This window comes from Eptatretus burgeri, chromosome 14, assembly GCF_056783735.1.
Source record: "Eptatretus burgeri isolate ZD-2024b chromosome 14, Ebu_testis_v1, whole genome shotgun sequence".
Lineage (NCBI taxonomy): Eukaryota > Metazoa > Chordata > Myxini > Myxiniformes > Myxinidae > Eptatretus > Eptatretus burgeri.
Window position 1 is genome coordinate 46,012,988 of NC_140974.1, and position 15,043 is coordinate 46,028,030.

Below are 15,043 nucleotides of genomic sequence, written 5' to 3' on the forward strand. Positions count from 1 at the left end.
TTACCCCCCATTAACCTTTCCTAACCTACCATCCTTGCTAATTTCAGTGTTTCCTCCCCTCCTCCTTCTCTTATTATGTTTGTTCATTCTCTTTATGTTTGTCCCATTGCCAGATGCACCTTGCTTTTCCATGAGTGTCGCTTTTGCATTTTTGTTTGTTTTTTAATCATGAATAAAAAAAAATACATGTATGTACAGCATGGAATCCATCATTGCTTCTGATGTTGACTTTCCTGTTCTCAAATAGTCCTGATTTCCGACCATAAGTTTGGATTCCATCCCAGTCACTCAGCTCTGCACCTGCTTCTGCTCCTCGCTCAGCAATGGTTGGACGCCCTCAATCTCAAACAATGTGAGGACCATTTCCCTGGACATATATCAGGCATTTCATGCAGTCTGGCATCCTGCTTTGCTTGCCAAGCTCCCTGTCTGTGGCATAGAAGGCCACCTTCATTCCTGGATTTCTGACTTCTTCCACTCATGCAGTCAACGTGTTCCCATTAATGGAAACCTCTTCTTCCCTCACCCCATGGACGCTTGTATTTCCCTTGGCAGTAGTCTCGGTGCAGTGTTGTTCCTCATCTATATTAATGACCTCTTCGATGCTCTGGAAAAGTTTGCTACCCAATACCACTGACAGGCAAACAGTTTTTTGTTGAATTTTTAATTCATTAAATGCTCATCTAATAAATGAAACATCTTTCAACCCTGCCATATCTCAGTCATACCCTGTCACTGTCTGAAGACTCACCATACGCATTCTCATGTTTATTTCCATGATCAGTCACTGGACGAGATTCAGCCACTTATACTTCCAGGTCTCACCTTCAGCAATGATCTCTCCTGGCCTGGCCACATCACAAAGCTGGCCCCCAAACTCAGCCACAGACTAGAAATTACCTGCATAAATAAATAATAAGGATAAGTCAGGCTTTATCATTGATTTGTGCCATTCAGCCATTTTGTTACAAAGAACCTGAAAGGATATATAGTCCATGAGCTGGAGGGCCATTTCTGGCCAATTGGTACCATCTTGAGGGACCAAGGTTTGTTGTGATTTTCTGTTAGGTTGATGTATCTGGAACACAAAAATGCATGATGGACATCTGAGTAGAGTAGCTCAAGCATTTTACACAGCTTTATGTGCAGCAGGGGTATATCCACAAAATACGCTGATTTTATCACGTTTATGATTTGGTGGTGTCATTACTCAAATGCTATGCACTTTATTTGAAAGGAAATTGAAATCACATCTATATCACAAATCATGCATTCTACTTCCAAACTGCAAAATTAAAAGGATACTAAGTTTTATTAATTAATCTGACATAGTTTCAAAGATGCTACATGTTCAATTCAATAGCAGAAGAAAACGTAGATGTTGTGAAGTTCTTCAACAATTTTGAACAGAATGTGCCACAGAGTTATCTTTAATCCCACAGTGTTGAATAAAGAAAATAGATATTCGACATAATCGTTAAACAGAAACAGAAAATAATTTGAGAGATGTGCATTATGGAGTATCAATTGTCAAGGTCACTGCCGTCATCGTCGTCATGATCCACGCTGCCGTCCGACTGTTCATCTTGGACCTTCATGTTCGCACACTCATGGAGAACACGAGCAGCTGTGCAGATTCGGCCATTGACCATGCATGTGTATAATGGCAGTCTACACTCCCGTTTACACTTACAGGATAAAAATTCCAGAACAACATCAGGAGCTGGGGCACCAGACATCCACTCAATGGCAAGTCTACCATCGTCATCCAATACCCAACCATTACAGTCAAGTGGACTGGGTACACGTGGAGTCACTTCAAGACTGTGGTGCCAAATGGCTGCTTGGTAACATGCTCTGGTAGCATGAAGCTTCAAACAATCCTGACAAGGAGGGAGTTGTCCTGACTGGATATCACCATTCTTTGCACGGAACAACTGAAACCGCATCTCGTTAACTTCTGTGATTTCAGTTTGAGACATGTACAGCTTGCAAGTGAATTCCTCAAGCACATGGAAGACATCATCCTATGGTGTCCAGTCTTTCCCTAAGTCACTGAAAGCTGTCTGAAACCTTGGATTGTTGATGAGGAGTTTGAGTCCTGTCACCTTTCCATGGCCACTGAAAGCGCTTACTGTGTCGCAGCCTGTGTCGGAATGCAATCCCAATAAAGCTTTACAGATGTTTCTGCCGAGAGCAACTTTTGTTATGTCAACACGTCTGGTGCGGGTTGATGATCCACATCGGATGAACAGATTACAGTCTATGTCATCATGAAAAGCCAGACATAGCATCATGATGTCTGTGTCTTCTGAAGCTACTATCACAGAATGGAAACTTGATGATGCATCCTTACAGTGTAGTAGCAAGCGTGTCTGCTTCCTCGTGAGATGAACGGAGCTCGTCAACTTCAACTACAGCCTCACGGGTGATCTTGGTGCAGATATCCTCACATGTGACATAAAGGACCTTGTCTTTAAGTCTTATTCTGTAGGGCTCTGTTCCCCATTGCTCTGTGACTAATTTGATCAGCTTCGTCTTGCTGATGTCACAAGACAGAAGACGCCTCCATTGGTGTATTCGGTGACCGGGTGCTATGTTTGTGAAGCGGATACCTCCATCAGTCGACTTCAGGGCCCTTTCTGCATCTTTTATAGATATCCGTAAAACCCTTCATTCCGCAAAATGCAAAAACGCAAAAAAATCTGAAAACCCAGTACCTCCTGTGGGAGTACCTCCTGTGCAGCTTCTCTTCGCAGGGCAGCTCACCGGATGACGGGATTGGGGCAAAGCCTTCGGGACCCCCAATCTTTGATGATAGGAGGGAAACCACGGGGTAACATCCCTGGGTCAGATTGCGGGAGAGTGTGTCAGAGTGGTGCTGAGGTGTCGTCCACCAGACGGCGGTCTCCTTGGGTTAACCTGAGGCGGTCCCTTCGGGTGGGTACCTGGAATGTCCTACCCCTAAGAGAGGATGATCACCTGTCTCTGTTATCATCTGAGCTCAAGCGTTTGGACATCGGGATTGCAGCTCTCTCTGAGGTTCGGAGACCGGATTGCGGCGAGATAATGGTGGGTGGTTACACCTACTATTGGTCTGGTCGCTCTGATAGTTACCATACCCAAGGAGTTGCTGTAGCTGTGTCCAATAAGCTGACCCCAATGATAATTGAGGTAACACCGGTCAACTAGCGTATTATGAGATTAAGGATTCGTCACTCCTTAGGTGTCATTTCCCTGGTCTCTGTTTATGCTCCGACTGAGGCGAGTGATCTCACCGTGAAGGATGCATTCTACGCCACGCTCGAGTCTGTGGTTGATTAGTGCCCCAGACGAGATACACTTCTTGTCTTGGGGGATTTCAATTCATCGACTGGAACTGATAGGGATGGTTATGAGACATGTGTTGGTCCCCATGGGTCAGGAACTATGAACCAGAATAGCACTAAGTTCCTTGACTTTGCAAGAAGTCATGGACTTAGGGTGGCTGGTTCATGGTTTCAGCGCCCACAAGCTCATCGCTGGACTTGGTATTCCAACGCTGGCGGTGTGGCAAAGGAGATTGACCATGTCCTCATTGACGGTCGTTGGAGGATGATCCAGAACTGCAGGGTCTACCGGAGTGCTCAGTTCCTCAATACTGACCACAGGCTTGTTGTAGCAACTCTAAAGCTGCACCTTAAATCCTGGAGAATGGTACCATCCCAGCCTAGGCTGGATGTTGGCAAGCTCAAGGATGAGAGAGTAGCTGAGGAGTTTGCGAACAGGCTGAGTGGACACTTGGGGGGTCTGGGTGCTTTGGGCGGTCCTGAAGAGTTGTGGAGTGCCTTCAAGACCACCGTCCTTGATGTTGCCGGTGGATGTCTTGGAGCTCACCGCAGGGCAAAGAAGAATTTTGTCTCTCAAGGGACACTGGATACCATTGAACAGAGTCGCAGGGCCAGGCTGAATGGCAGAGCTGAGCTGTTCAGGGAGCTGAGGCATAAAACTGTACGTGCACTGAGGGTGGACAAGGAGGCCTATGTGCGAGGAATCTGTGAGGGGGTAGAGCATCACCTGTGGACAGGTGATTCTCGTCCCGCTTACAGGGGAATTCGCGCATTGCGTTCATCCAAGCCCATCCCTCGGAGCACTGCAGTTAGAGCAGAGAGTGGTAGGCTCTTGACAGAGGAGTCTGAAGTGAAGGCCCGCTGGGCCGGTTACTTTGAGCGGTTGTACCAGGCTGATCCCCCAGCTGTCGAGTTGGACGTCAAGGGTGTTACAATCCATGTTGCTGACCCTCGAATCAACTGTGGTCCACCTTCGCTTGTGGAAACACGGGCTGCGGTGAACCAGTTGAAACAGGACAAAGCTCCAGGGATCTGTGGCATCCATGCTGAACTTCTCAAGGCTGGTGGAAATGCTGCACTCGTGTCGTTGCATGCAGTTTTGTGCTCTGCCTGGAACACAGGCATCATCCCAACTGACTGGAAGAGGGGCCTTGTTGTCCCTCTCTGGAAAGGGAAGGGTGATCGCCAAGACTACAACAACTACCGAGGGGTGACGCTGCTCTCAGTGCCAGGTAAAGTCTTTGCTCGGATAATTCTTGATAGGGTTCGCCACCATCTGCTTGAGCACCAGCGTCCAGAGCAGTCAGGCTTTACACCAAAGAGGTCAACGATTGACCGTATCCTTGCTCTTCGTGTCCTCACCGAACGCAGACGAGAGTTTCGGCAGGGGCTGCTTGCAGCCTATGTTGATCTCTGTAAAGCGTTCGATTCAGTGAATCGGGATGTCCTCTGGAGGATTCTTGGTCTTCGTGGGGTGCCACCAAAACTGATCGATCTGATGTCTGAACTCTACTCTGGTACTGAGAGTGCTGTGAAGTGTGGTGGTACCATCTCTGACTTATTTCCAGTTGTTACTGGAGTTCGTCAGGGGTGTGTACTGGCCCCCACACTTTTCAGCACTTGTATGGACTGGATTTTAGGGAGGATGTCGGAGAGATCAAGCTGCGGTGCATCGTTTGGGGATGTCAAGATCTCGGACCTTGATTTTGCAGATGATGCAGTCATCTTTGCGGAGACTTTAGACATCCTTTTGGGGGCCCTAGAGGTGCTGAAAGAGGAGTCGGAGCCGCTGGGATTACGGGTTTCTTGGGTCGAAACTAAGATCCAGGCTTTCTGTGACATCTTGGATGCTGCTGTCCTGTCTTTGTCTGTTTGTGGTGAGGATGTTGAGGTCATGGAGAGATTCACTTACCTTGGCAGTGATATTCATGTCTCTGCTGGCTGTGAGTCAGAGGTCAATAGACGTCTGGGTCGGGCCTGGGGAGTCATGGATTCACTGGATCATGGGGTGTGGCGCTGCCGGTACCTGTGCGGGAGGACGAAAGTCCGAGTATTCAGGTCCTTGGTACTTCCAGTCTTGCTCTATGGATGCGAGACTTGGACTCTGACCAAGGATCTGAGATGGAGACTTAATTCCTTTGGTACCAGGTCTCTTCGAAGAATCCTTGGCTATCGCTGGTCGGATTTTGTGTCCAATGAGCGGTTGCTGAGAGAGACTCGGATGAGATTTGTTACCTGCATAGTCCGTGAGCATCAGTTGCGGCTGTATGGACATGTGGCTCGTTTTCCTGACTCTGATCCTGCTCACCAGATTCTCTCAGCGAGGGAGTCTCATGAGCGGAGGAGGCCAGTGGGCCGACCACATGCCTCGTGGTTGCAGCAGGTTGACCATCATCTCAAGGAGATGGGGATGGGCCTGGCATCTGCTTGGGGGATGGCCAGACGGAGGCCCCTGGAGTACCGGTGGAAAGTGGACGCAGCGACGCGCTGTTCTGGCACATGCTCCCATACCTGACCTGACCTGTTTGTAGACGTCAAATACTACATCAACCCTGTTGCTACTTGCTGATGTATTCAGCACAGCTGAAAGAAGCATAATAGCCACTTCATCAAAAGTGAGATTCTCTCCTTTCAGCTTCTGTACAATACTCATGCCATTAATGATACACGCTGAGGGGTGTTGGACGTTTTCCGCAGCAGAGACCTTACTCTCAAGCTTTATGGCAAGGGCTGCTTTGTTGGTTTTCTTCATAGTACCATCACAGTTGGCCAAGGACGAAGGAAGGAGGCCTAGGGGGTATTTCAGTACATCATTCATGTTCAACTTTCTGCTGGAAGCTACGAGTATCATCTGTCCAAACAGTTTATTGTCACTTTTGAGGACTTGCTCCTTGTTCGGTAGTTTTCTGCTGATCCTTTTGTGGGCATTATCAAATGTCCTCAACTGCATCTTTGGCAATCTGTCAAAGAATGGTTTTTCTCGTACTTCAATACGCTGTATTTTATAATCTGTATATGCTGCATCCCCTTTCTTGTGAGCAGTCAATAGATCATTGACAACTTCTGGGGACACACGAGCACCAGTTGAGATGCTTATCAGCTCTGAAGGATTTTGACTGAATGGGTTTGTCCAGGTATCTTCCATCAGATAAACCAAACTGTCAACATCAGTCTCATCCTTGCGCATTCTTGAAGCTGACAAATCTGTGTGAACCATTCTTTTGCTGCAGCTATCATCATCAGCCTCATTTGTTTAAGACAGGTACTTCTATATTCATGAAGGGGTTTTAACATGAAAAACGCTATAACTTGTCCAATAAGTATCACAGAAAGCTGCCAGACGTCCTGAAATAATATTAAGATATCACTCTATTGAAATAACATTGGCTATATCCATGTTCTAGAATGTTATGATTTATGAACAAGTATACGTTTAATGATCGTTTTTGCTCTCAAATTTGCCTTGTGCGATTATTTAGCGAAGCATGCTATGGCCTATAAAATGCTTATCATTTAACCTATAGTCACATATTATATACCAATGGATAGGAAATTAAGTCGCTTTCCAGTGGTATGTGGGAATACACTACATGATGTGGAAGAATAAGGATACGTGGCACAAACTGACCACACACCCTTAAATCTTGTCCGCAAAAGCTCCGTCCGAGCGATTAATGGTCTAAAACAGAAAATTGGAGATAATTAACTTGATCTACTCTACTGAAAGGTCCATCATGCTGTTTTGTTATCTACATTTGTGTCTTCATTCAGTCATATCACATTTTTCTGGTCCCTCAAGATGGTACCAATTTCCATCTCAGCTCATGGACCAATCGTGAAAGACTAGCAAACTCCAATTTTGACTTGTATTCCCCACCTGTCTCCAGTGGAATTTCGTCTTCGTTTTAGATAGACATTTTATGTTGTAAATTAGGTACGTCTCAGTGATTTAGTTTTCCCCTTTACCAATATGGATGCGATGTTGTGAATTGAACAATCTCACCTGTACGGCCGCTAATGATTGAATAATCATGCCTGTGGTCACTCACAATCATCTGCTTGTTTGTGTCTGGCTGTTTCCCCACCATCTTACTGTCGGTATGGTAACTTTATCCCATCTTCACCTCCCTCTTCCATTATTCCAGATTTTGTTTATAAAAAAACAATCACTTTGAATCATCATTGTTTCTGTGTTGCCAGGGAGAAAGGTATATACACCTGCCAGCACAACCTAATTGAGAAAAAACTTCTCACAAGTGGTTACAGAAAGGTGGGATTGTGCATTAATAAACCACAAGGTGAGTTCCTTATGTTGTTCCACTTGTTTATGAGAATGCTGCATTTCCTTTGATTTCATTCAACACAAAATCAAATACTGTTGGGTAGAACTACTAGTGCATTGCATGTCAGCCTCTTGCCTTCACATTCTACTCTACTCTTCCTCAAGGTAAATGCAACCATGGTGGAATCAATGACAAATGGCAGGATAAAGCACCAGCAGGTGGCATAAACAAAGAAACGAATGATGCCCTGGTATCTCCACACTACATGTGGCATGAAGCAGCTGGTCAGCAGGCAGTGTTGGCCACAAGAGATTTCTTCATCTCCAACAGTGAGTTTTTCGAGAGACAGAGAAACATTCAGAGACAGAGATAGGCAGACAGTGATATTGTGGGGGTGGGGAAAAAATCAGGATCAAAAACTTATTCAGGTGAGAAATGCAGAAGAATATCCAGGAAAGTCCAAGAAAATTTCTAAATGGAACTAGAATCGTGGGAATTAGACAACAAGCGTTAGACAGCTAAAAGGGACATTCCGACGGAAACTTTTGTTTTGCTCAGTTATATCGTTCATAATATTGTGCACGTAAGTCATTTTCATGAATATAATGATTAGTTTATAAACCTGCGCTAACTACCATTTCATTAAATATTGACATCCCTCCGTAGATGGTGGATTGCTGGAGTCTGTGGGTGAAACTGTGTTCCGCAACCTTTTCTCTCTGAATGGATTTTCACTCACCTTTGTAATAGACGTTTCAGGTAGCATGGGAGATGACATTAAAGCCGTCAAGAAAACTTGCTTTGAGATACTAGATAGATTCAGGAACAGCCAGGATGCACCTTTCAACTACGTCTTAGTGCCTTTTAATGACCCAGGTATGTAACAATTCCCACTTTTCATAGTCTTTGGAATGCACCAATTACACCAATAATTATCGCTAATAAGTTGTCCAGTATTCTTTCGTTCTCTGGGTATCAGATGGCAGTGCTTGTTTTGCTTGGAGATCAAAAACAGCAGAGACGAATACAACAAGAACACAAACATGGAGTGTGAGGCAGGTGTGCAAATTGTGAAAAGCGAAATTGGACAATGAAGTCCAGGTAAATGTGTTCGGGAAGACAAAGTGAAAATAGATTCATGAGGGATTTATGTGCAAAGAGAAGAGAAGAGAAGTAAAAAAAAATAAAAATTCAATAATTTTAGGCAGTGCTAAATATTGAGAGCCCCTAATGAAATTATTTATTTATTCGTAAGCAGCCTGTGGCTACTTGGCTGCATCATTTTCTGGGGGTGTGGCTGTGCCTGTTACCAATAAGCTGGTACTCGATTTGCCAGCCTCGGAAGGATGATAGGCTGAGTCAACACACCTGGTGTTAATTCACCGGTAGACAGGGGCTTCAATTAAAGATCCTAAGATCATAAGCCAGCCACCTTAACCGTTCAGCCAACACCAGGCTTCCCCAATGAAAAAGAGAACAGTATGAACAAACAAAATAAAGACTTAAAAGCAATTTCAGTGGAATGTTAGTTTTATTCACAAAACCATGTGGTATCAAACTTCTATGAGGGCCATCTGAACAATTGCAATGCCTCTTTATCTGGGGCTCTAGTTTGCATGGTCTAATGACTTCAATTTGTACATAAGTAGTATTATCACTTCATGTTCACACCAGCAGAATCAATCACTTTGCAAATGCCAAACTAATAACCATCACGTCAATAGTTCTGTCATCAGCCTGCATTGGCAGATGTTGCGAGTTTGACCAAACTCCTCAGCGTGGCATGACGTGTCACATTCTGCACAATGGCACTCAGACCCGAGTAGATCTCAAATTTCTCATTAGAAGCTCAACTTGTGCTCCTAAAGTGAAAAGAGACTTTGGAGAACTGTTTAAAAGTTTCCATGGTGGAACAACAATAATAGGGTTAAAGGTTTAGGGTTTTCACCATGTCCGAGCTCTTAAATGAGCTATTTATTTATATTCTTTATATTTTAAAAAGAAAATAACTTCAAAGCAAAAAGAAAGTAGGCCTCAACATTTCGGCAGCATGCTCTGCCCATTGGCAGGAGGAAGTAACTGGAAGGAATGAATTCAGCTTTTATAACAACTCTTCACCCCCCCCCCCCCAACTGGCTGATTATTGTGAGGTGCTGATTGGCTGCTGACTGCATGTAACTGATTGATCAATATATTTTGCTCATCATCGTCCAATGCCCTCAGGCTGGTGTCGTTCTGTACGCCAATAACATTATGCCATCGCTCGACACATAAGCTTGAATCTATTCTTCACACCCATAAGGACAGAAGGCTTCCGACCCACCATCAATGTGTTTACCGCATCCCTGTGAATGCGGCAAACTTTACATTGGTGAAACAGGTAGGACGTTCACCACTAGATTGAAAGAACATCAGGCACGTAATAGAAGAGGGGAAGGGGGAAAAAAAATCAGCAATTGTCAATCATGCACAGATCAATAATCATCACATACTATAGTCAGATAGCAGACTTATCACATCCATCAGTCACTGGCACACAAGGAGAATCAGAAAAACTATGGAGATATATCTACATCGCATGGTCTCTCAAGAAAACGGGATACCCCATTAGCAAAAACGGGATACTTTTCACATGATATTTTCAAAAATGTATTACATAAAATGAGCTCCATTATCCGTCCATTTTTTTTTTTTTTTGTATACCTTGGTCGAGGCTCGTATGAGAGCTAACACACAACTCACAGCAAGGAGGCATGAGACAAGAGGGGCGGGAGTGGAAGGGACAAAACAGTGAGGAACAGACACATTAGGTGAACTGTGGAAGGGAGAGGGATGGGGATGGGACGGGGAACATGGCGAACAGGAGATGGACATTTCAGGGACTTTCAGGAAGGAAAGCAGGAGAAATGAATGAAGTGGGCTTGGGTGGATTATTGGGGGTAGAAAAGATCGAGGATTTGGATGGGGGAAGATAAGAGGTGGTGGTGAACAGCTGTTTTGAAAGCCTGGAGGGAAGAATGGGAAAGAATAGAGTGAGGAAGTTTATTCCAAAGGCGGGAAAAAAGAGGAATGAAAGAGTGAAGATGAGCAGTGATTCGTGATTTTGGTAGTTTTACCAGAAGGGGGTTGTTGGCGGACCTTGAGCGCCCTGTGGAAATGTGGTGGGGACAAATCGCAAAGAGAGCAGGGGGGCAAGGCTGGAGAGGAGTCGGTAGAAGACAGAAAGACCACCGACCAACCTGCGGTGATTGAGTGAGAGGCCCAAAGACTCAGCTTCATTGCGGGAGATGCCGATGATCTTAAATGCCCTGGTTTCGACAGCGTTAAGCCGAGAAAGGTGGGAGGCAGGAGCACCAGCCCAGAGGGGAGAGCAGTACTCCATCAGGCTACGGACAAAAGCTTTGTAAGTGGTCAGGAGCTCAAGAGGGCCGAGGAAGGACTTAGCACAACGGAGGATTCCCAGTCGGCGACTGGCTTTTGAGGCGAGGTTGGAAATGTGACTTTCCCAGGAAAGGTCATGGCAGATAGTGAGACCTAGAAGCTTGAAAGAAAAGACTTCTTCCAGAGGATTGTTGAGAAAGTGGATGGGGGGGTTTTGTAAACGGTCCTAAAATTTACGTTTATGTGCATGATATTTCAAAAGCCATTGAACATGTAGCTTTCATATTGCAGATATTTATTCCCCGTGATGTTATCTCAACCTGATGAAATATTGGCCGTGATTGGCTGAACTCTGTTGCCATGGCAACCATTTCAATAACTTGGCTTGTGTACATGATATTTCAAAAAACGTTTTAAGATTTAACTTTCCTATTGCACAGATCTATTCCTCATACACTATATCGCAGCCACCTTTTGGGTGGTATCAGCTCCTTGTCATTACCATGGTCAGAAAATGAAATGTTTATTAAATGAGTCATGATTGTGAATGCTTATCTGTATTGTAGCCACAGGACCTGTAATGGAGACGAGGGATGTGAGCGTACTAAAAGCCGAGATTGAGAAGCTGAGTGCTAATGGCGGTGGTGATTGTCCAGAAATGGCACTCACGGGCCTTGAGCTCGCCCTGAAGAACAGCTTACCACGGTTAGTGTTACCTCTTTTGTCTTGTTCCTTTTACTTCCTCACTTGTTTCTTACCACACTTGGATCACATATTGATTCGACATAATTATCATGGAGAGGTTGGTGAGTTTGAGAGTATTAACTGGAAGCAGATTTATGGAACGCTTACCTTGTATGATATTGTAAGTCAGAGTGTTGGCATTGTCAGCACCTTTCCTTGCACTGTGTGTTGGATCTGCAGAAAAAGTAAGTGAATAGATAATAAAGAAAAAAAACCCCAAAAACTCTACAACTGTGATGTGGCCTTTCCTTGAGATGTTATATTATAGTAATGTGTAAATTACTAGAACAACATTAGGTAGAGCACTTACCTCTGCCAGGCTGAACGGTATGTTTTGTATCTGACTGATAGGCTGGATCTGCCTCCGGATCTTCATCAAAATCTAATCGGTTCATCCATGTCACACCCCCAACTTGTCCCCCAAATTCCATCCGAATCCATCCATAACATTTTGAGATATTCGGCACAGACAAACAAACAGACAGGGGGTGGAAAACTGTCTGTCTGTTTGTCTGTGTGCAGGATATCTCAAAACGTTATTGACAGATTTGGAGGAAACTTGGTGGACACGTATGTGTGACGATGTCGAATTGCTTCAATTTTGATGAACATCAGAATCTGGATCCGGGCAGAGGTACATGCTCTACCGAGTCCCTTCTAGTTGTTTAAACAAATAACCCTTTTCAGCAGGTTGAAGGCACATTTCCCAACGAGCACTTGGTCTCACATCCCACGACATTCATTGTTTTGTGCAAATAAACTTGGCAGTTTTAACGCTTTAAAAAAAATAATAAAAACTGAATGTGTTAATTGGCAGGCAATTGTACTGTATTTCTATACGTTCATAATATAAATGTGTGAACTGCACCAGATCAGAGATCTTCCTCTTCACGGATGCATCTGCAAAAGATGAAGCGGAAAAAAGAGATTCAGTGAAAACTCTGACGGAACAAACAAAAAGCAAGATACGATCGTACCTCACAGGAACATGTGGGAGGCGACGTAAAAGAGACAACAACGAATACGGTGAGAGAATATACTCCCAATAATCCGCACATGAAGTGTGTGTGCGTGTGCGTGTGCGTGTGCGTGTGCGTGTGCGTGTGCGTGTGTCGTTGGTTTAAATCTCCGTTTGCGGGTTGGAGGATGTGGAACAAAGTCCTCCCAAGACTCAAAATATCCACCTTTGCTTCAGTCAGGGATCACGGTTCATGGACCAAGCTGTTGAACTTTGTTATTCTCAAAGTTTTGTTCCGAGGACTCTTTTCAGGATCGTGACTGAACCTGGGACTGCCTCCAATTGCAGTTGGTTTGTTGTAATATCCCCGGGGATGTTTTTTTTTATTTATTTCAGTGATGTTATACTTTATTATTCCCGTTGCTCCAATTTATCATTGGTGGTGCAATTTCGACGATCTTCAGCTTCCAAGAACTCTTGATCTCATTTTTGAGGTCCTGACATTTGGTCATTTTCTTAATTTCTGCATTTATGAAGCCAAAATCACTGGGTACTGATATCTCAATCAGCAATGCTGTCTTTTCATTTTTGTTCCTGAGAACTACGTCCGGTCGCAAGGCTTTGTTTTCTATGTTCACGCTCTTGATGGGGTCATCAGGTCGTACGTGAGTGACCACTGACATCCTTATTTTCAATGATTGCCCTTGGTTCATGTTTCCATGAGGTGTGTGTGTGTGTAAAAGTAAAAGACTTTTAAAAATATGGACTAACCATTCTCAGAGGATTTCTGTTCTTCGACAAGGAAACACTGTAGTTAACTTAGATATCCTAGTTGTCGGAGGTGGCCATTCCTGGTTAGCCGATGGGGAAAACTTATCCGAATGCAAAGTGCGTAAATATGGGATTTTAATTTGCAAATCTTGTCCCATATTTGCCACAAACAATAAAATTAGTTGAACAGTAACGGCTAGATCTTACAAATTAAAAGAAACCAAACAATTAATTACACGTAAAACCTCAAATGTCATTTATTTATTGACGTGTAACAAATGTGTGATGTTAGTGAAACAATGCAGAGATGTAATGTAAGAATGAATGCAGACAGGAACGGAACGACCGAAGCCCAGATAAAACTACCGGTTGTCCACCACTCACTCGTCACTTTACTTTTATATACTGTCAAAAAATGCGAGCTTCAGTGTTCAGGTTGCAGAAAAGAGAAGCATTAATGGCCGAACAAAGGATCAGATGGAAGTTAAAACGATCACACAATGACTAAGCGGAGACAACTTTTTTGGATTAAAGAATTAGGAACTGCTTTACCCATTTGGAAATTAATTCAAGAAATGAAGACACACACATACATACATACATTCAACATCATGGCCAAAACATAATCGCCTCTGTTTTTTACACCTTACCACCAGACTCGGATACTACAAAGTACATCATTACTATGGATCTAAACAACCAGTTACAGACACACCACAACAAATCATAAATGATTGGTTAGATCTTAACAAATCAAATATCTGTGGATTACTTAGCTGCAGTAGAATTAAGACCAATACTTGAAAAAAAGAACAACTGAAAGAAGTTTAGCAAATCGTTAACGGATTAATGGAAGGTCAAGTCAGGAATGGGAGCATGCCCTGGAACAGCTTGTCACTGCCTCTGCTTTCCGCTGGTACTCCAGGGGCATCCATCTGGCCACCCCCCCAGGCAGATGCCTGGCCCATCCCCATATCCTTGAAATGACAATCCACCTGCTGCAACCATGAGGCACGTGGTCAGCCCGTTGGCCTCCTCCACTCACGTGGCTCCCTCTCTGAGAGAATCTGGTGAGCAGGATCAGCATCAGGAAATTGATCCACATGACCATACGGCCGCAACTGATGCTCATGGACTATACAACTAGCAAATCTCATCTGAGTCTCTCAGCAACCGCTCATTGGACACAGTCTGACCAGGGATAGCCATGGATGATCTGAAGAGACCTGGTACTGAAGGAGTTAAGTCTCCGTCTCAGATCCTTGGTCAGAGTCAAAGTCTCACATCCGTAGAGCAAGACTGGAAGCACCAAGGACCTGAAGACTCGGAGTTCGTTGTCCTGCATCGGTACCAAGAGTGCCACACCCCATGATCCAATGAATCCATGACTCCCCAGGCCTGACTCAGACGTCTATTGACCTCTGGGTCACAACATGCGAAGATATGAATATCACTGCTAAGGTAAGTGAATCTCTACGTGGCCTCAACATCCTTACCACATAAGGTGCAGCCAATATATCAGCTCCAATATGTCATTGAAAGCCTGGATCTTAGTTTTGATCCAGGAAACCCATAAT

General features: G+C 44.3%; 1 protein-coding gene across 1 annotated transcript in view; it reads left to right on the top strand.

Moving 5' to 3' along the window:
• The window catches only part of LOC147013086 (von Willebrand factor A domain-containing protein 7-like), an 83,996-nt gene that overhangs the window by 15,769 nt on the left and 53,184 nt on the right, over positions 1 to 15,043 (top strand). Inside the window, exons 7-11 of the mRNA XM_085854637.1 lie at positions 7,530 to 7,627; positions 7,777 to 7,941; positions 8,279 to 8,488; positions 11,560 to 11,698; positions 12,609 to 12,763. Coding sequence (XP_085710763.1) covers positions 7,530 to 7,627; positions 7,777 to 7,941; positions 8,279 to 8,488; positions 11,560 to 11,698; positions 12,609 to 12,763 — 767 coding nt within the window. The remainder of the gene's footprint in view (positions 1 to 7,529; positions 7,628 to 7,776; positions 7,942 to 8,278; positions 8,489 to 11,559; positions 11,699 to 12,608; positions 12,764 to 15,043) is intronic.